At 43.7% G+C, this 22136-nt stretch overlaps 1 protein-coding gene across 1 annotated transcript in view; it reads right to left on the bottom strand.

Moving 5' to 3' along the window:
• Positions 1-342: 342 nt before the first annotated feature.
• The window catches only part of PRMT8 (protein arginine methyltransferase 8), an 89252-nt gene continuing 67458 nt past the window's right edge, over positions 343-22136 (bottom strand). The window contains exons 8-10 of the mRNA XM_086465086.1: positions 19056-19206; positions 2237-2358; positions 343-426 (exon numbers count right to left, since the gene is read on the bottom strand). Coding sequence (XP_086321212.1) covers positions 343-426; positions 2237-2358; positions 19056-19206 — 357 coding nt within the window. The remainder of the gene's footprint in view (positions 427-2236; positions 2359-19055; positions 19207-22136) is intronic.

Here is a 22136-nt window from a genome sequence, read left to right as displayed (position 1 = left end):
CTAATGATCTTTAACATGCAAAGCTTGGAAGAACCAGAAATTCACAGTAAGTAGTACAATTTGTATATGCATCTTCTGCCATCCTAAAGTTAACCAGGACACTCAAGACTGTTGCTTATTTTTCCTATATGTTGACAAAAGCTACAGTTCTGTATACTATACATTCACAGTGGGATCCCAGCCCCCTCTACTATCTGCAAGAAGGATCAGGTTACCACTTTCCATCAGAGTAAACATTCTAGTATTTAATATAATAATCATGTGAACAGTTGTTCCTAGCTTGAAGTTCAGCAGTTCAGACTTGACAAAATTCTCCTTTTCATCTCTCTCAGAGGTTTCTTGCTAGCGCATTTTGTAGTCATTAGATACTGACATTTCACATAGCTGTCCTTTAAAGTCCAAGTCTACTGTGAAATCCAGGTCACGCTGTAAAAAGATTTAAGTGTAACATATAAGTAAGACCATAAGTTTAGTGTACAAATTCAGTTATCATTGCTCTTGTTGAAAAGATCTTCAGATTCAAGAGACACTTACTGTGGTTTCTAACTTCTTTCATTTTAAATGTTGCTAGCACTGAAAAAGTACGATATAGGGTGTGTAATAGCATTCACCATACAATCTATGACTAGGGTATATTGCACTTTTTTTTATTCTTCTCTTAAAACAGATTTAGTGCCCTGGTTACAACTAGGAATCTTCTGAAATGCTGTGCTGTCATATATATTCCGTAACCATTTTTAAAAGGTGTCCCTCATTGAGATGCTCTTAATCTAGGGTAAAGGGTTTTCATACTAGGAATTATTCCATAACAGATCTAGTAAACTTCCCATTGTAGAGAAGCCCTCAGTCATTCTTTGTCTTACAATGACATGGTTTTTGGAAAGAGGCACTACATAGCCCTACAAAATGAAGCTGTCTCTCTACAAGCTTTTGAAAGTTTCAGAAGAACAAAGCACTAACAAATCCTTTTGAACCAACGTGGTCTCTGTGTCTTATGATAACTATAAAGAATACATTAATTTATCACTTAAATCTGCATTCAGGTGCTTCCTGCTGTGCAAACAGATTTGAAATATTTGCATCATCTTTCCCTCAAAAGAAAATTGATACATTCAACCCAAAAGAAAATGTTCCATTCCTCCAAGGACAACATAAAGGTGGGAAACAGACTATTTTCCTCTGTTTTACAGCAAAGAGTAGCTTCAGGAGTGAAAGTGTTTGTTTTAATGCCAAGTTTATTCTGTGTTTATTTCTTTCCCTATATCAACACTACTATGAAAAAAATATCCAATCTGTATTTGGTACAAAAAAGGAAAAGTAATGTAAAAAAGGAAGGCAATGAAATGTTAAGATTTGCTGCAGTCAACAAATGCAATATTTCAACAATTACAACTGCATGTATGGATTAGAACCAGGTTATTTTAATGTATGTTTCAATAGAAAATTAAGAGATTATGCTCAAGTTTTTGGAAAATGGTGCCATTGTTTCTCCTAGAAGCCATACGTTTCATGTCTTGCTCTTCTATACAGACATGGGTTGTCCATCTAATTACAAGCTAAAAGAAGCACTGAATAACTGACATACTTGGTGAAGGATTCAGCCCATAGCAGAGAAACTGAGGAAGTTTTCACCAGTCATGACAGATGATGTCCATCATGTTTTAGCTTTAGTCTTAAATAAAACATCTGTATTTTCTGTGGAAAGCCACAATTTTTAAACAAACATATCACTTGATTAGTCAGTTCAAGTACATTTGATCAGTGAGTTCATACAGATGTTCAGCTGAAATCTGATACTTAATTTCCTAAAGGAGAGTTCTTGGGCACTGCATGGGAAATCTTCCTCTGGATGTGGAACTGTAGTACTCACTCTTGATCACCCTGTGTTGGCAGAAGGGATCTTATCACTGATTTTAGTGACAGTATGAAGAGACCCTTGCCTACTTGTCACAAAATGTGAGTGAAGCTGATTGCAGAGGGCAGCTGACTTAGTGATGTACTTGAATAATTTCTCCCTTCACATGCTAGCTTGTTTGCAGGCTGAGTTCTGTAACATTAGCACTGCATCATCATTGCTGTCACCAGCTTTGGTGAAGCTGTGACTAGATATCTTACAAATAAACATGAATTTAGAGCCTTTAGCATGCTCATTGTTTCTGTTACATACATTTTATTTACTGTTGATTATAGCTTGTGATCAATAGAGTTGGAATTAGAATCAGTGATTCTGACTCACCACATTTTTTGCATTTGGTTTCATGGATATAGTCCCATAGATTTCTTCTCCTCGTCTCACAGTTAAATAGTCCTCTAAGTAGAAAACAGTTTGCTTCCAGTGAGTATAGGGAGCATCAGGTGCTAAAAAATATAGATGGGTATTATTTATAGAAATTTCACCTTTGTCTTACAAATCAAATTAAGACTTGGGAACAACTGAAAAAGCCTTTCTTCTCATAGAATGATTTAACTTTTATACTATATTAGGAAACACACTTTACAACAACACAATTCTATTGACTGTCAGTGGGTTGTCTTCTGACTTTTACTGTAATATAGAATCATAGAATCATATCATTTAGGTTGGAAAAGACCTTTAAGATCATTGAGTCCAACTGTTAACCTAGCACTGCCAGGTCCACCACTAAACCATGTCCCTAAGCACCATATCTACCAATTTTTTTTTAGCACCTCCAGGGTTGATGACTCCACCACTTCGTCGGCAGCCTGTTCCAAAGCTTGACCACTCTTTCACCAAAGAAATTTTTCCTTATGTCCAAGCTAAACCTCCCATGGCACAACTTGATGCCATTTCTTCTTGTCCTATGACTCATTACCTGGGAGAAGAGACCAACATCCACCTCACTACAACCTCCTTTCAGGTAGTCGTAGAGAATAAGGTCTTCCCTCAGCCTCCTCTTCTCCAGACTAAACAACTCCAGTTCCCTCAGCTGCTTCTCATAAGCCTTGTGCTCTAGACCCTTCACCAGCTTCATTGCCCTTCTTTGGACACGCTCCAGCACCTCAATGTCTGTCTTGTAGTTAGGGGCCCAAAACTGCACACAGTATTTGAGGTGCGGCCTCGCCAGTGCTGAGTACAGGGGGACAATCACTTCCCTAGTCTTGCTGTCCACACTATTTGATACAGGCCAGGATGCTATTGGCCAGCTTGTCCACCTGGGCACACTGCTGGTTTATACTTAGCCGGCTGTTGATGAATACCCCCAGGTCCTTTTCCACTGGGCAGCTTTCCAGACACTCTTCCCCAAGCCTGTAGTGTTGTATTGGTTGTTGTGACCCAAGTGCAGGACCTGGCACTTGGCCTTGTTGAATCTCTTGGCCCATCAGTCCAGCCTGTCCAGATCCTTCTGAAAAGCCTTTCTACCCCCAAGCAGATCAACACTCCTGCCTAACTTGGTGCCATCTGCAAATTTACTGAGGGTACACTTGATCCCCTCATCCAGATCATACTAAACAGGTATTAACCAGAACTGGCCTCAATACTGAGCCCTGGGGAACACCACTTGTGACTGGTCGCCAAATGGATTGAACTCCATTCACCACCACTCTTTGGGCCTGACCATCCAGCCAGTTTTTTACCAGTAGAGTATGCCTGTGCAAGCCATAACCAGCCAGTTTCTCCAGGAGAATGCTGTGGGAAACAGTATCAAAGGCTTTACTAAAGTCTAGGTAGTCAATATCCACAGCTTTTCCCTCATCTACTAAGCAGGTCACCCTGTCATAGAAGGAGGTCAGGTTAGTCAAGCAGGACCTGCCTTTCATAAACCCATGCTGTCTGGGCCTGATCACCTGGTTGTCCTGTACGTGCCACATGATGGCACTCAAGATGATCTGCTCCATAACCTTTCCCAGCACCAAGGTCAGGCTGACAGGCTTATAGTTTCCTGGATCCTCCTTCCTGCCCTTCTTGTAGATATGTCACATACAAATCACATCCAGCAAGAAGGATTCCACAAAGGGGGTTACTGGGCATGATAGGCACTTTTTTGATGCTTTCCTTTCAACCCCCACACATGCAAATTAGTGAAATCTTTACCACTAAGTGCTTTGAAAGTCAGAAGTCTAATTAGTTCCAAAAAAATTTACACAAAACCACAAAAGAAAGGTTTATCAAAAACTATTAATCACAACGACACAGGTGAAACCTTTGATTCATGATCCCAGAAGAGCAGAGTTTATAGTTTCCAGGAGGATACAGCTGGGGAAAGGGCTCTTGCATCTTGACCTGGTTTTGGACTTTTTAAAGGCATATGCTATGGGAATTTGCCAGAGAGGAATACTGACCTAAATTAATTTATAGTCTTGCTTAGTGGAACCACTTTGATGGCCTTCTTCTATTTCAGGTTTTTATTTTACGTATTTGTTTTTATTTCTGATGTAGATTCAAATCTTTGAGCAGTACCTAATGGGCTTGCATTGGTTACTTCTTGTTCCTTGCAATTAAGAGCATCTAGGAACCTAAGAACAGCTGTACAAGTTCAGAGACTTCCTGACCTGGCAAAAAAGCCTCTGATAAATTTATTTTTCTTCCATTTGTTTCCCCAGTCACTCTTTTGATGCAGACATGGGCCCACTGTATTGAATCATGCTAATAACACCTTAACGCTGTTTAATAAAAAAATGATCTCATTTAATTTCAACATCAATGTTTCAAAAAAATACTTGGCTTTAGAAATTGAATGTGATTGGGGAAGATTTTTCTAAAAACTGTCAGGATAGGAATTTTTAACAGATCTTTTTTTCCAAAATTCTAGAATCAGAAGACTGATATAAACAAAATTTTGTCAGAAACTTTGTTGGCAAACTGATATCTTCCAAAGGAAAAGTATTTCACCAGGTAATTTCTGGCTATGTGTCTAGATAGTTTTAATGACTGTTAATCTCAATTGCTAAATGGAGAGGTCTTCTTGCAGGAGTTCAGATCCAGAATTTGTTTTCCATTTGGACATGCCTCTGTAAAATTTCTAACTGAAAACATGGTAAACCAACTCTAAACTGAACTTACATTTTAAATCATAACTGCTATCTTGTACACACACATATACAGGTGCACATGCCATTATGCAGAGCTATCTTCCTTAGAAAAGCCTGACATATCTGGAAACTTGTGCTCCATGAACAGGGTGTGTGTGTGGAATGTAGGCAAAGGTCTTTAAGTCCATGCCAAATCATACACCTATTTTTTTTCATAATTAAAGAAATGACATATCAATGAAGTGGCACTTCCTTATGTCCTACAAATTTGGATATCAAGGAAGTGGCACTTCCTTATGTCCTACAAATTTGTATATTTTACTGTATTCAGTAGAGCTTTGCCAACAGACACTAGCTGAGAATCCAAGCCAGTCTTCCAGACAGTGATGTCTATTCCTTCAGTTATAAAAGGCCAAATGACCTTTTTATGGAGTAACTTGTTCCGCACCTACCTTATCATGATGTGCTGATTAGAGGCAGAGAACCACTTCCTCAACCCCCTGTCTACACTCATGCTATTACAGGTTAGGATGACTGGCCAGATTTGCTGCAAAGGAATACTTCTGACTCACGTTCCATTTGTTGCTCAGTCGGTCCCAGCTGCAGGACTTTGCATTTGGCTTTGCTGAACTTTATAAGGTTCTCATCAGCCTATTTTGAACCTGTGTAGGCCTCTCTAAAATAGTAGCACTTTCTCTCCAGCCTATGGTCCTCCCAATTTGGGATCATCAAAAAATTTGCTAAGAGTGCACTCTATCCCATCATCCAGGTTGTTAATAAAAGTTGTCTACACAGTCAGATAGGCCTACTGCCCATATCACCACCACACACAAAAGGAAGAAAAGAAGGGTTATAGTTGTAGGTGAGACTGTTCTGGGGGGATCAGAGGGTCCAATATGCCATGTAGACCCTCCTCACAGGGAGGTCTGCTGTCTCCTGGAGCCTGGGTTAAGGACATCACTAGGAAACTTCCTAGCTTAGTGAGGGCCACAGATTGCTATCCACTACTGATTTTCCATGTGGGTGGAGAGGAAGCAGCAGGGCATTGGAATGGTTAGTCAGAGAATCTGAGGCGCAGGTTATTTTTTCTTCTCTCCTTCCAGTTGAAAGCAGTGACATTGGAAGGAACAGGAGGATCCAATCTATCAACATGTGGCTCTGTGGCTGGTGTCACCACCACAGTTTCGGGTTTTTTGATAATGGGATGGCCTACACAGCACCAGGAATGCTGACATCAAATGGGAGACACCTTTCTCAAATGGGGGTCTTTGCCCAAGAGATTGCAGGGCTGATTGACAGGGCTATAAACTAGATGCGAAGGGGGAGGGGGATAATCACATCAAGACTATTAGTGATAAGCGGCAGGGTGACACACCTGGGTTGGGAGGGAACGGGGTCTTCAGCAGCCTTCAGCCTGCTGCCCAGAGGCATGCTGTGAACACTGCAGCACAGGCAAAGTCTTACAGAGATGAGCCAGCGTGCTCCTGAGGAAATAGAAGCCAACAGGGTAGCATCTATAAAACACCTTGGGGGAATAAACGGGTGTCCCTCTAAGAAGGTGACATGACCAGCATCCCAGCTGAAGTGCCTCTACACCAATGCACGCAGCATGGGCAACAAACAGGAGGAATTGGAAGCTACCGTGCTACAGGAATGCTATGATGTAGTGGCCGTTACTGAAACTTGGTGGGATGAATCCCATGACTGGAGTGTAGCTATTGATGGCTACAAGCTGTCCAGAAGGGACAGGAGTGGAAGGAGGGGTGGAGGTGTCGCCTTCTATGTTAAGAAATGGATAGAGCATGAAGAGTTGTCCCTAAAGTATAGCCATGAGAATGTCGAAAGCTTATGGGTAAGAATTAGGGATCGAAACAACAAAGGCAGCCTTGTGATTGGTGTCTGCTACAGGCCACCCGAAAGGGGAACCTATTGATGAAGCCTTCTTACTCCAGCTGCAGGAGACATCACGCACACAGGCGCTCATCCTGATGGGGGATTTCAACCACCCTGACGTCTGTTGGAAATGTGGCACAGTAAGCTGTAGGCAATCCAGAAGACTCCTGGAGTGCCTAGATGACAACTTCTTAAGGCAACAGACAGCCCTACCCGAGGGGATGCAATATTGGACCTGATGGTCACGAATGCAAGTAAACTCATCAGGGATGTCAAGACTGGAAGCAGCCTCAGCTGCAGTGACCATGCACTAGTGCAGTTCACTGTCCTAAGGGGTACGAGGCAGATGAAAAGAATAGTCAGGACCTTAAATTTTAGGAAAGCAATTCCAGCTCTTCAAGGAGTTAGTCAATAGGACCCACTGGGAAATGGCCCTCAGTGGCAAGGGAGCAAAGCAGAGCTGGCAGATCTTTAAGGACACTTTCCATAGAGCACAAGAGCTCTCAATCCCCAGGTTAAGAAATCGGGCAAGGAGGGCAAGAGACCACCATGGCTGACTCGAGACCTGCTGGTCAAGCCAAAAGGCAAGATGGAATGGCATAGGCAGTGAAAGCAGGGACAGGTATCCTGGGAAGAGTACAGAGACATTGCCTGATTGTGTAAGGACAAGGTCAGGAAGGGCAAGGTGTGGCTGGAGCTGAACTTGGCAAGGGATGCAAAGGAAAACAAGAAGGGCTTTTACAGGTATATAAACCAGAAAAGGAAGGTCAAACCCTTGATCAACAGCAATGCTGAACCAGTAACAACATACGAGAAGGCTGAGGTTCTCAACAACTTTTTTGCCTCAGTTTTCACTGGCAACCTTTCTCCTCACAGCTCTCAAGTTAGTGGCCCACAAGACCAGGACCAGGGAGACAAAGTCCCTCCCACTGTAAGTGAAGAGAAGATTTGTGACCATCTGAGGAACCTGAACATACACAAGTCCATGGGACATGATGAGATGCATCCAAGAGTCCTGAGAGAATTGGCTGATGCAGTTGCCAAACCACTCTCCATGATATTTGAAAAGTCATGGCAGTCAGGTGAAGTCCCTAGTGACTGGAAGAAAGGAAACATGACACCCATTTTTAGAAAGGGCAGAGAGGAGGACTCTGGGAACTACCGACCTGTCAGCATCACCTCTGTGCCTGGGAAGATCACAGAATCACAGAATGTTAGGGGTTGGAAGGGACCTTGAAAGATCATCTAGTCCAATCACCCTGCCAGAGCAGGACCACCTAGAGTAGATCACACAGGAACACATCCAGGCCGGTTTTGAATGTCTATGGACAGAGAAGGAGACTCCACAACCTCTCTGGGCAGCCTGATCTGGTGCTCTGTCACCCTCACAGTGAAAAAGTGTTTTCTTACGTTAAAGTGGAACCTCCTACACTCCAGTTTGCACCTGTTGCCCCTTGTCCTATCATTGGCCACCACTGAGAAGAGCCCAGCTCCATCCTCCTGACACTCACCCTTTACATATTTATAAACATTGATGAGGTCACCTCTCAGTCTCCTCTTCTCCAAACTAAAGAGACCCAGCTCCCTCAGCCTTTCATCAGAAGGGAGATGTTCCACCCCCTTAATCACCATTGTGGCTCTGCACTGGACTCTTTCAAGCAGTTCCCTGTCGTTCTGAGGGGCTCAGAACTGGACACAATATTCCAGATGCGGTCTCACCAGGGCAGAGTAGAGGGGGAGGAGAACCTCTCTCGACCTACTGACCACACCCCTTCTAACACACCCCAGGATGCCATTGGCCTTCTCGGCCACGAGGGCACGTTGCTGGCTCATGGTCATCCTGCTGCCCACCAGGACCCCCAGGTCACTTTCCCCTACACTACTCTCTAACAGCTCAGTCCCCAGCCTATACTGGTACCTGGGGTTGTTCTTTCCCAGATGCAAGACTCTACACTTGCCCTTGCTGTATTTCATTAAACTTCTCCCCACCCAACTCTCCAGCCTGTCCAGGTCCCCCTGAATGGCAGCACAACCTTCTGGTGTGTCAGCCACTCCTCCCAGTTTTGTGTCATCAGCAAACTTGCTGACAGTGCACTCTATTCCCTCGTCCAAGTCATTGATGAATATATTGAATAGTACTGGTCCCAGTACTGACCCCTGAGGGACTCCACTAGATACAGGCCTCCAACTAGACTCTGTCCCAGTGACCACAACTCCCTGACTTCTTTCCTTCAACCAATTCACAATCCACCTCACTACCCGATCATCCAGACCACACTTCCTCAGTTTAGCTGCGAGGGTGCTGTGGGAGACGGTGTCAAATGCTTTACTGAAATCAAGATAAACCACATCCACTGCACTACCATCATCTATCCACCTGGTTATGTCTTCATAAAAGGCTATCAGGTTGGTCAAACATGACTTCCCCTTGGTGAAGCCATGCTGGCTGCTCCTAATGACCCCTCTTATCCTTGATATGCCTAGAGATAGCACCAAGGATAAGTTGTTCCATCGTTTTTCCAGGGATGGAGGTGAGGCTGACTGGTCTGTAGTTACTTGGGTCCTCCTTCTTGCCCTTTTTGAAGGCTGGAGTGACATTTGCTTTCCTCCAGTCCTCAGGCACCTCACCTGTTACCCATGACTTACCAAAGATGATAGATTTCCGCCAGCTCCCTCAGCACCTGCAGGTGCAGCCCATCAGGGCCCATGGATTTATGTATGTCCAGCTTACTTAAGTGATCCCTAACCCAGTCCTCATCAACCAAGTCAAACTCCTCCTTTATCCTGACTTCCTCTGGGGCCTCAGGGGTCTGGGGCTCCTGAGGACAGCCTCCAGCAGTATAGACAGAGACAAAGAAGGCATTCAGTAGCTCCGCCTTCGTTGTATCCTCTGTCACCAGGACACCCGCCTCATTCAACAGTGGGCCTAAGTTGCCTCTAGTGTTAGTTTTGTCTGCAAAGTATTTGAAGAAGCCCTTTCTGTTGTCCTTGATCTCCCTTGCAAGGCTTAATTCCAACGAGGCCTTAGTTTTCCTAGTTGCCTCCCTACATCCTCTGACAACAGTCTTACATTCATCCCAAGTGGCCATCCCCTCCTTCCAAGATCTATAGACTCTCTTTTTCCACTTGAGTTTGCCCATTAGTTCTCTGTTTACCCATGTGGGTCTCCTGGCTCCCTTTCTTGATTTCCTACCCACTGGGATGCTCTGATCTTGAGCTTGGAAGAAGTGGTCCTTGAATATAAACCAGCTTGGGCCCCTTTACCTTCTAGTACCCTGTCCCACGGGATTTCCCCTAGCAATTGCTTGAAAAGGCCTAAGTTGGCCATGCTAAAGTCCAAGGTTGTAATCCTGCTTGGTATCCTGTTCCTACTGCACAAGATCCTGAACTCTACCATCACTGCAGCCAAGCCTGCCCTCAAACTTCACAGCTTCAACCAGACCCTGCTTGTTAGTGAGTCTAAGATCTAGCAGTGCTCCTCTCCTAGTTGTCTCATTCACCATTTGCATCAATGCAAGTTATCATTGATGCACTGGAGGAACCTCCTGGACTGTGAATGGCTAGCTGTGTAGGCCTTCCAGCAAATATCTGGGTAGTTAAAATCTAATGCTAAGGCACATGGAGGACAGGGAGGTGATTCAAGACAGTCAGCATGGCTTTACTAGGGGCAAGTCCTGCCTGACCAACCTAGTGGCATTCTACAATGGAGTGACTGCATCAGTGGACAAAGGAAGAGCTACAGATGTCATCTATCTGGACTTCTGCAAGGCCTTTGACACGGTCCTCTCCCAACATCCTTCTCTCTAAGTTGGAGAGATACGGGTTGGATAGGTGGACTGTTCAGTGGATAAGGAACTAGCTGGATGGTCACATCCAGAGAGTAGTGGTCAATGGCTCCATGTCCAGATGGAAAACGATGACAAGTGGTGTCCCTCACGGGTCCATACTGGAACCAGTGTTGTTTAATACCTTCATTAACGATATTGACAGTAGCACTGAGTGCACCCTCAGCAAGTTTGCTGATGACTCCAAGCTGGGTGGTGAAGTTGATATGCCAAAGGGATGGGATGCCATCCAGAAGGACCTGGACAAGCTGGAGAGGTGAGCCCAGGTGAACCTCATGAGGTTAAACAAGGTCAGGTACAGGGTCCTGCACCTGGGCCAGGGCAACTGCTGGTATCAATACAGGTTGGGAGAAGACATGCTAGAGAGCAGCCCTGTGGGAAAAGACTTGGGGGTACTGGTGGATGAAAAGCTGGACATGAGCCACCAATGCGCAACTGCAGCCCAGAAGGCCAATTGCATCCTGGGCTGCATCAGAAGTGTGGCCAGCAGATGGAGAGAGGTGATTCTGCCCCTCTACCCTGCCCTGGTGAGACCCCACCTGGAGTACCGTGTCCAGGTCTGGAGCCCCCAACCCAAGAAGGACGTGGACCTCTTGGAGCATGTCCAGAGGAGGGCTGTAAAAATGATCAGAGGGCTGAAGCAGCTCTCCTATGAAGACAGGCTGAGAGAGTTGGGGTTGTTCAGCCTGGAGAAGAGAAGGCTCCAGGGGGACCTTATAGCAACCTTCAAATACCTGAAAGGGGCCTATAAAAAGGTAGGGGAAGAACTGTTCATAACAGTTTGTAGCAATAGGATGAGGGGTAATGGTTTTTAAAGGGAAAGAAAAGGGTAGATTTAGGTTGGACATTAGGAAACAGTTATTTAATATGAGGGTGGTGAATCACTGGAACAGGTTGCCCAGAGAGGTAGTGGAAGCCCCATCCCTGAAGACATTCAAGGTGAGGTTTGATGGGTCTCTGAGAAACCTGACCTAGCTAGAGATGTCTCTGCTTATTGTAGGGGGGTTGGACTAGATGACCTTTAGAGGTCCCTTCCAACCCAATCTATTCTATGATTCTATGTGGAACAATAGAATAGAACAACTTCACTGTTGGTCACCTGTGGGATGCTACTAATAACTGGCCTCTGGTTTGACTTTCCTGATTGACACACTTTGAGTCAATTTTTCACCCATGTTACTGTTCACTTATCCAGTCTGTATCTCACCAATATAGCTGTACAGCTGCTATGCAAGGTCATATAAACAGCCTTGCTAAACTCAAGGTATACAACAGGCACTGATCTTCCCTCATCCACACAGCTAGTCATCTAGAAGGTAACCAGGTTTATCATGTATAATTAGCTTTAGTAAATCCACGCTAGCTGTTCTCAATCACCTTCTTGTCCTTCATATAGCTGGAAATAATTTCCAGGCGGATTTGTGTCATAACTTTCCCAGGAACTGAGGTGAGGTTGACTGGCCTACAGTTCTATGGATCCTGCTTACTGCACCTCTTGAAGATGGATGCGATAGCTGCCTTTTTCTAATCATCAAGAACCTTCCCCCATCATCATGACCTTTTAAAGATGTTAGAGGGTAGCCTTACAATGACATTGACCATCACCCTCAGCCTGCTTCGATGCCTCCTGTCTGGTCCTATGTACTTGTTTAAGGTTCTGTAGTCCTGATGGCATGCCTTGAGGCACAATTCACGTACTATCAGTTTCATAGTGTAAAAAAACCTTCTCCAATGGCTGCAAGGCACCTCTCCCATTATTTCAGATACACTGAATAACAATTAACTCCTCCACATAGACTTGTCTTAGTGCATTTAGAAGGGCACCACATGGGACCCAGAGGAAATCCTGGACCAAGTACTGTGTGAAGGAGTCACAACCAATTGGTTCCCCCAGACTTCAGAGTGGTTCCTAGATCCACTATAATTGCTGATATGGCTGCAGCCTCATTTGCATCAAAGAAGACCAGAGTGAACTTTCATTTTAGAAAAAGTTCTTGTCAAAAACACACAAACAACTTGAGCATGAACTTGAAAATTTTAAGAATTTGACTTTGCATGGACATCTGGCTAGCAGCTCTTCCTCATTTGCATTCAATGACATCCAAACTTTTTTATTTGGTGGGCCATACATCCTGCTGGAGAAGTTAGTTACTGAAGTAACATGTTCAAAGAATTGGCAGTAAAGCAAAGCAAAGCATTCAATAGGAGACATGTAGCATTTGCCAGGTGACAGCAGACAGAATTTGGAGACATAAGAAGCCTCTCCAGGCAAGACTCCAAAGACACTGAGCCACCAGCAGCTACACGTTCTAGTTGCAGAAAGAATGATGAGAAAGGGTAAGTCATAAAAGCTGAAAGGATCCTATAATGGGACTGTATGGTCTAAAGGGTGGGAATCAAAAGCATGGGGCCAGGCTTTTTTTGGTGGTGCCCAGTGGCAGGACAAGAGGCAATGGGCACAAACTGGAGCACAGGAAGTTCCACCTCAACATGAGGAAAAACTTCTTCACATTGAGGGTGACAGAGCATTGTAACAGACTGCCCAGGGAGGTTGTGGAGTTTCCTTCCCTGGAGTATTCAAACCCTGCATGGATGCAGTCCTGTGCAACCTGCTCTAGGTGAACCTGCTTTAGCAGGGCGGTTGGACTAGATGATCTCCAGAGGTCCCTTCCGACCCCTACCATTCTGTGATTCTGTGATTCTGTGACTGTCCACTGCTGCTGTTTTAATGTGGGCACCAGTGATACAGCCAGGAGGAGTCTGCGGAGTATCAAGAAGGGTTTCAGAGCCCTGGGAGCAATGGTAAAGGACTCTGGAGTGCAGGTAGTTTTTTCATCAATTCTCCTGGTCAAAAGGAAAGGGTTTGAAAGAGACAGTCGAATCTGGCAGGTCAACAGTTGGTTATGGGACTGGTGCTATAGCCAGGGTTTTGGCTACTTAGACCCTGGCACTCACTTTGAGAAACCTGGTCTGCTGGGGCTGATCAGGTCCATCTGTCAGAGAAAGGGAAGAGTATCTTTGGTCATAGGCTTGCCAAGCTGGGGGCAGAAGAAGGCTTTAAACTAAAGACGCTGGGGAGAGGAACCTCAACCCATCCTACTCCAGTCTGATGCCAATGCCAGCAACAGATGCCCAGAGCCTGAAGAGGCATCTCAGGTCAGCAGGAGAGCACATGAAGGGCAGCACAAAGGAATTCCAGCCAGTAAGTCAGCTTCATTGGGAGCCCAACTTAAAAGCCTATATGCAAATGCACATAGTCGCATGGGAAACAAACAAGAGATATTAAGAGACATGTGCATGCCTGCAGGGTGTCTTGGTTTGGGCTAAACCAAAATTAATTCTGTTTCAGTGCTTTTACTTTTCAGTTAAGCCTCTTCTAAGTAGTTGCACTTTCTGAAACAGCAGCACATATTTCCAGACAGTGACTGCTTGTAGCAGTGACAAGGCCTGATGTTTATAGTTAGTACCAAGGAACGGTACGCAGACAGGCCCTTGCCTATACTTGTTCTTATAGCGACCACGGTCACTGCTAGATTTTGTACTCTGTGTTGGGGTGCTGTAAGTGAAAAGGGTGGCAAGCATGCAAAAGGCCGCACCTGCAGGGAGGGGCGAACTGGACAGGTGACCCAAAACTGACCAACAGAGTATTCCATCCCATATATGACATATTGAGTATAAAGCTGAGAGATCACGAGAGTCAAGCTCTCTTCTTCGACGGCTGACATCTGAGGAGGACTCTGTATGTTCTTATAACTTTGATCCTGATCTGTGCATCCCTGAATTCAGTGCCTGAGTCCAGCTCCTGCATCCGGTTCCCGTCTGCTGCTGAGTCCAGCCTGGGACTGCCCCAGTGTCAGCCCTGCAGTGTCGGTGGTGACGTATCATCATCAGAGTGGTGGTGGTGGGGAGTTGGGTTTGGTATTAGTTTTGTATATATTTGTACATATTTGATTATTTCCTTATTCTTATTATCTTGTTATTGTTTCATTAAAGCTGTTTTAGTTTTCTTTTCCAAACCATAAAGTCTCTCTCCCTTGTTCTTTCTCCGTTTCCCTTTTGGGAGGGGAGAGGGCTTAAGAGAGAGCATCTGTCATTCGTTAGTGGCCGGCCCAGCCTCAACCCTTGACACAGGGCTATGATCATATTGGCATCATGGAGACATGGTGGGACAGCTCCTATGACTGGAGTGTTGGAATAGAAGGGTACAGGATTTTTAGTAAGATAGATTAGAAGACAGGCAGAGCAGAGGAGGAGGGGATGTTGCCCTTTATGTCAATAACCAGCTGGAGTGCATGGAGCACTGCCTGGGGCTGGATGAGGAGCTGACTGAGAGCTTATGGGTCAGAATTAAAGGAAGCAGAGGGGCAGGTGACATTATAGTGGGGGTCTGCTGCAGGCCATCCAACCAGGAAAAACAAGCAGATGAGGCCCTCTGTAGATAGACAGGAGCAGCCTCATGTTCACAAGCCCTGGTCCTCATGGGGGACTTCAACCACCCTGCTATCTGTTGGAGGGACAACAGAGTGGGGCAGAAGCAATCCAGGAGGTTCACTAAATGCATTGATGATAAATTCCTTCTCCAAGAGGCAGAGCAGCCAATGAGGTGAGGTGCTTTGCTGCACCTTGTTATCACCAACAAGGAGGGGCTGGTGGAGAATGGCAGGGGCATTCAATGGCATTCATCTCAAGGGCTGCAGTGCCCATGAGATGTGGAGTTTAAGATCCTTAGGGCAGTGAGGATGGCACACAGCAAGCTCACTAGCCTGGACTTCAAGAGAGCAGACTTTGGCCTCTTCAGGGATCTCCTTGGCAGAGTACCATGGGATACAGCCCTGGAGGGAAGTGGGGCCCAAGATAGCTGGTCAATATTCAAGGATCACGTCCTCCAAGCTCAGGAGTGATGCATCAGGCGTCAGAGAAAGAGTAAGTCAGGCAAAAACGCCAGGAGGCCTTTGTGGAAGAATGAGGAGGTCCTGGACAAACTCCAACAAAAAAAAAAGGAAGTCTACAGAGGGTGAAAACAAGGACAGGTATCTTGAGATGAATACAGAGAAAGTGCCTGAGAAGCCACGGATCAGGTTAGGAAAGCCAAAGCCCTGACAGAACTGAATCTGGCCAGGGACATCAAGGGCAATAAGAAAAGCTTGTATAGGTACATAAGTGATAAAAGGAAGACCAGGGAAAAGGTAGGCCTTCTCCAGAAGGAAACAGAGGACCTGGTTACGTGGGATATGGAGAAGGCTGAGGTACACAATGACTTTTTTGCCTCAGTCTTCACCAGCAAGTGGTGAAGCCCAAGTGACAGTAGGCAGAGGCAGGGACTGGGAGAATAAACAACTGCCCACTGTAGGAGAAGATCAGATCTGAGACCATCTAAGGAATCTGAAGGTGCACGAGTCCATGGCACCTGATGAGATCCATCCGCAGGTCCTGAGGGAACTGGTGGATGAAGTGGCTAAGCCACTATCCATCACATTTGAGAAGTCATGGCAGCCTGGCAAAGTTCCCACTGACGGGAAAACATAACCCCGATATTTAAAAAGGGAAAAAAGGAAGACTCAGAAAATTACAGGCCAGTCAGTCTCACCTCTGTGCCCAGCATGATCACAGAGCGGATCCTCCTGGAAACTATGCTAGGGCCCATGGAAAATAAGGAGGTGATTGGTGACAGCCAACAGGGCTTCACTGAGGGCAAATTGTGCCTGATTTGGTGGTCTTCTACGATGGGGTTACAGTGACAGTGGTTAAGGGAAAAGTAACTGACATCATCTACCTGGACTTGTCTAAGGCGTTCGACGCTGTCCCACATGACATCCTTGTCCCTAAACTGGAGAGATATGGGTTTGATGGAGAACCACTTGATGGATAAGGAATTGGCTAGGTGGTTGCACTCAAAGAGTCACAGCCAACAGCTTGATGTCCCAGTGAAGACCAGTGACAAGTGGCATTCCTCAAGGGACAGTATTGGGATCAGTGCTATTTAACTGGAAAGATGGGGAGGGACTCTTTACCAGGGAGTGTAGTGACAGGATGAGGATAAACAGTTTCAAACTGAAAGAGGGTAGATTTAGATTAGATATTAGGAAGAAGTTCTTTACTGTGAGGGTGGTGAGACACTGGAACAGGTTGCCCAGAGAAATTGTGGATGCCCCCTCCCTGGAAGTATTCAAGGCCAGGTTGGATGAGGCTTTGAGCAACCTGTTCTAGTGGAAGGTGTTCCTGCCCATGGCAGGGGGCTGGAACTAGATGATCTTTAAGGTACCTTCCAACCCAAACCATTCTTTGATTATATGATTTTATGACTAAGCATTCAGAACCTCTGAAGTAGCAGCCTGTGGGAGCTACAGCTAGTTTAGAGAAGCTAGGTTTTCCGGCACTGCTGAAGAACTCTGTTCTTGATAGAGGTTCAGAAATATTTGAGACTGTGACTCTTGTCCCCTCTTTTTTATGACAGGTAGGCAAAAAATACCTTATACATACATTTGCAAATTGAGGTGAGTCTGCAAAAATGCTAAGAAAAACACTAAGCCAAACTTGATATTTGCCCTAGGCTTTTGTCCAAATATAGCCTCTTCTCCCTTATACTATTTAGCCTCTATCCTTCTTCAGGTTCTCACTTCCTATGAGCTAAGGGAAGCTAAGCCTACATGTGGTAGTCTTGCAGAATATTTTCTAAGTGCCTGTGTAAGTCCTCTTTATTCCATATACCCAATAGACAAGAAGAGTCAAGAACATCCTTATCCCTGCCACCTTTTGTTATACTGATACTGGAGCAATTCTATGTTTACTATGCAGACAAGCCATTCCTTGCAATAACATAATGGGTCCTTTTCTTTGCCACTTTTGATGCCTGTTCACTGGGATGTCTAAGAGTCAAGTAAGGAATGGCTGGGTTTGAGGGCCAGATTTGGTGATGGGCACATCTGACTGGAAAACATTAATTAAATATCCTAACCTATTCAACAAATGTTTCTTAAACTTATATGTTCATATGCACACACAACGCAGAAACACATTCCATTTTTCCTTTGCAGAGCAAGTCACATTCTCAATGATATAAAAAACCATCCATGTTATTTTGGCAATATAAGTAGACCTCCTTTACCAAGGTAGGTTTCAGTTAAGATCACAACACAGTAACTACACCCTTTGTTCAAAGCTATTTTTTACAGAAAACTGGAGGTTTGACTATATTACCTTTCAGAAAAGATTAATGGGTTGCCTTTGGCTGAAAAATATGAGGCTTCTATGGAAAAAACAAATGCCTAAAACCTAAAGAGTTTTCCACCTTACATAATTTTGTTCAGCACGAACTCAGAAATATCAGCACTTCAGCACACCATTGCAGTGCCTCACAGATTGTTCATGTCTTGCTAGCTACACTTTGTTTCCCAGCATATACTAATGCCGATCATGGTGTGGGAAATACTACAGTGTAACACATTTGTAGAACTACCAGGGAAACATGGTTACTGAAAAACATAAGAATATGAGGAACATAAATAAATAACACCATCCATATGGCTACACTTCTAGAATAAAATATAAATAAGTATTTTAACAAAGTACTTTTGAGCTTTGAATCTCTTGTAAAGGGTTGAGAGCTCCTGTGAAGGGAGAAAAAAAAAGTTTTCTAATCATACTGAACTTACATCAGGTCCCATTTACACCTGTTTGAGTTGTGTAATGGTGCTAACTGCAGCCAGCATCAATCGTAATTTGTTGTTCTCGTCATTAAACCAGTCATGAGGTTTTTACATTTCTTGCAACACTGGCTGGTTTATTCACTCTGGTAAATGATGCCTTACAGGAATGGAGTTATTCCTTTAAATGCCTGTTCACCAAGGTAAGTTAGAGTTTTGCATTTGGGTTATTAGAGCAAATTTATCTAATCAGTATATGTGTGGTTATATCTTGGAAAAAAGCAATGGTTTTGATCTAGACACTGACACAAGCAAGAGCATTTGCTGAGTTTTGGATTTGGGGGAAACTAGGATGCAGAGCTGCTATCTCGCGCTGAGACAACAATTCCCTGTCTAATCTCAGAAACTTGACACAGGATTTAGATATAACTGGTGATGAGCACAAACTTTTGGGTCATAATTCCCGCTGAGCTCTAAGCTCACTAGCTGTTGTGAAATCCTGCCTCTGATTTTGCACAATTCCTACAAGCAGTTGTCCTTTCCCCATCCTGCTCACCTCCCCCAAAGTGACAATAATTTTTATCACTGAAATTCAAACATGGTGGTACAATAAACCTTCCTGTAAAATCTGACCAGTAGCACTTACATACTGATAGCAATAGAAATGATATTAAAAGATTACCTGTAGAAAATCCCATCTTCTTGTGGCACTTCGTAAATTCGATATTAAAATAGGTGACCAAGGCATGAATGTAATCATTACGCTGAATTTGGAGGCAGAATGCAGAAGTAAATGCCAATTCTTCAGTCTTCACTGTATAAATATCTACTTCCTGTTTTTAGAAGAAAAAGACATTTACATGCAGATGTCTGTGACTCTAAGGTAAGTGATGTACATAAGCATTTTGTTTAATGATCAGCAACAAAGACAACTGGCAGCCCTTTAACACTGTAAGAAATCAATGGTACCTTTGAATATATCAAATCATCAGCAAATGATCCAGTTGTCTGACTAGGCTGGCAGGGTGTGATAAGAGAAGCCACACACAGAAAAGTCTGTGTCCTTGGGAATGGCAGGGAGGGGCTGTGGTAGCTGGAGGAAACCAAGGTAAAAACGTGCTTTGACAAATACAGGCACAATGGATGTTGAAACGGACATACAGGTCCCAGTTCTAAGAACTTTCATCATCAGGGACTGTCAGCATGAGGAAAGATGGCAGAGCTGGGTTTTTAATAAAAATAAACTTCTATTTGTTTGAGCATCTCTGGAAGGGAATGTGCTTCGACTGTGTCAAGCAGTCAAAACATTAGAGGCACAACAGGGATCTGCTTTTTGCTGGTAATGCTTTCTAGTCCTGTGTCAGATAATCAATTCCAAATAGTAAGCACAGGGATCATACTCTTGAACTAGACAGAAGCAAATCATGTAAATCATACTATGGCTTGACTGCAGTGGCTGGGAGTGATGATGTAGTCTCCAAGATTGCTTATTTGATTGATTTTCCCAGGTAGGTATTGCTTTTATCTGGGTTGTTTCCAAAAGTCGTAGTCATGACAGGGAGGATGCTAAGTCTGAAATACCATTAATTGTATTCTAATGCAATGGAAAATGTTTCCTATCAGTGCACTTTCTGATATCCTTCTAAGTGTATCTGGCTTCACTGGCCTTATTGTCCTTGTCAGGGCATATTTGGCAAGAGTCAGATACTCCAAAAGTATTTTTCTTTCTATTATTCAGAAATTAGTTATTAACAAAACTGCTCACGCATACAGATAAATAGAAGCTTTATAGGTAGAAATCAAAATTTCCTCTACTCTACCACATAAGCCAGGAAGCACATCACTGACCTCGCTCGCATTACTTCAGACTCACACTGCAAAAATCGAGAGCGGAGTCTAGAATATCGAATAGAGGGCTCTCTTAGCCTCTTTTAGGGCACAATAGAGGGCTCTTTTAGCATTTGCATTCTATAATCCAAGAGAAGTCTGCAAAAATAGACATCAAAAGATGCAGTTATATTTCAGTTAGAGGTCTTTGCATGGACTACATGTCATGTGTTTCTGAGACTTAGAAAGCTTATAGTGAGATGATTTAAGTGAGCTATGGTTTTGGCCTGTCTGATTAGCAGTATTGTTCAAAAGTAACTTTACCACAATAAAAATTATTCTATTACATTGCAATGGCACACTGAGTCACTAATGTTCATAAGTGACCCATGCTTGTAAGTGGTCATTTAAAACTGGGATAGCTTAAAACGTTTTGTTGTTTCTTTCTTTGTTTGTTTGCTTTTTCTGAAAAGAAGATAAAAAGAAAAAAGCATACTAAGAATAAGAATTTCTAAAGTCTCCTGGCAGATTTCCATAGCAGCTTGCAAAATTTGCTTTGACAAGCTAGACTGGACTGGTGTGTGACAGCTACAGATTTGTATAATTTTTGGTGGCTTTTCGGTGGTATCACTGTGCGGAAATCGTGAATTAAGTCCAATGATGAGGCACATAAAAGAAACGTAGCTCCCTCTTGCTGAGCTGTTTTGGCTCTGCAGGGTAAAGTGGTATCAAAAGCAGTAGGAGATATTTTTATTAGAGAAATTAGTGGAAAAGTCTCAGAAGTATTGAACAGATGTGCTGGATAAAATGGGGGTCACTTTTGTAGTCATTTTTTTAAGGACAGCAACAGGCTTTTTTTACTATGTAAGATATGAGACTTGTGGGCTTTTTTGTTAATTAACATCGTTTCGAAACTGGCCTTATCCTGTTTCGGTGATCTCTTTGAATTGTACTCTGGTTACTATATATTCTTATATTAAATGTCACTGCTCATTTAATGTTAGTTACAGCTAACAGCACAGGGGAGAAATGTTATCTTTGCATAAAATAAGTGGAAAACTGATGAATTCCCAGATTTCATTCAGATTTCAAAAACAAGAAAATGGGCATAGTCAAGCAGGGATACGATCAAAATACAGCTCTTAATTATGCTAAAAAAAATAAAACTTATTAAGCTGAGCAACAATAGAAGTGTCAGACTTATCAGCTAAATAAGGAGGTCCAGACTGTGGTTGACACTGCATGAAAGACCATGAGACATCCTGTGCTACATGTCCCTGTTGCAGAGAGACAGAGGTCCAGTTTTTAAATTCACCGCATAAAGGATGGTTCTTTGGCTGTCCAGTGGCACAAACTGCTTTAGGACTGAGAAAATTATGTATAATCATTTAGAATCACAGGGATGATAACAGCGAGGCTGAGATGGGGTGTTGCCAGCTGCTGTGTTTCTTATTTGAATGGTATCACCTTAGCTGAAGGCAACCTAACTAATGAAACAGCCCTGAATTACGTTTAATGATGGGAAAAATGCTTGCTGCTTGACCCATTTCTTCATGCGAATCACAATTAAGGATGCTTCTAGAGTGCCACCGCATCTCTTTTCTGATCCCCTTCCCAGGCACTCATCTTACTCAGCTATGATTGTATAAGCGTGGAGATAAGTTAAAGAAGCAAATCTCACTCCATATCTAGTTTTGGTGGGCGGTTTTGTTTGTTTGTTTTTGGCATAGGATGTGATGGTGAAGGCAGTGCTAGTCATAGCAGTTGAAGGTGCTGAACTGATGAAGAAGCTGGAAGACAGGTGGCATTGATAGAAGCAATATTGCCAGCTTGAGGAAAAGGATTAATCTGTCAGCTGAGAAGTAAAATAAATTGCTAGGGAAAGGAGAAAGAGCCAAACTCTCTTTTCTGACAGGCATTGAGAAAATTACCTATA

The sequence above is a fragment of the Leptosomus discolor genome, chromosome 1 (genome assembly GCF_034619465.1).
Source record: "Leptosomus discolor isolate bLepDis1 chromosome 1, bLepDis1.hap2, whole genome shotgun sequence".
In the NCBI taxonomy this organism is placed as follows: domain Eukaryota; kingdom Metazoa; phylum Chordata; class Aves; order Leptosomiformes; family Leptosomidae; genus Leptosomus; species Leptosomus discolor.
The sequence above is the reverse complement of the archived record's forward strand: the minus strand, read 5'-3'. Positions and strand labels throughout refer to the sequence as shown.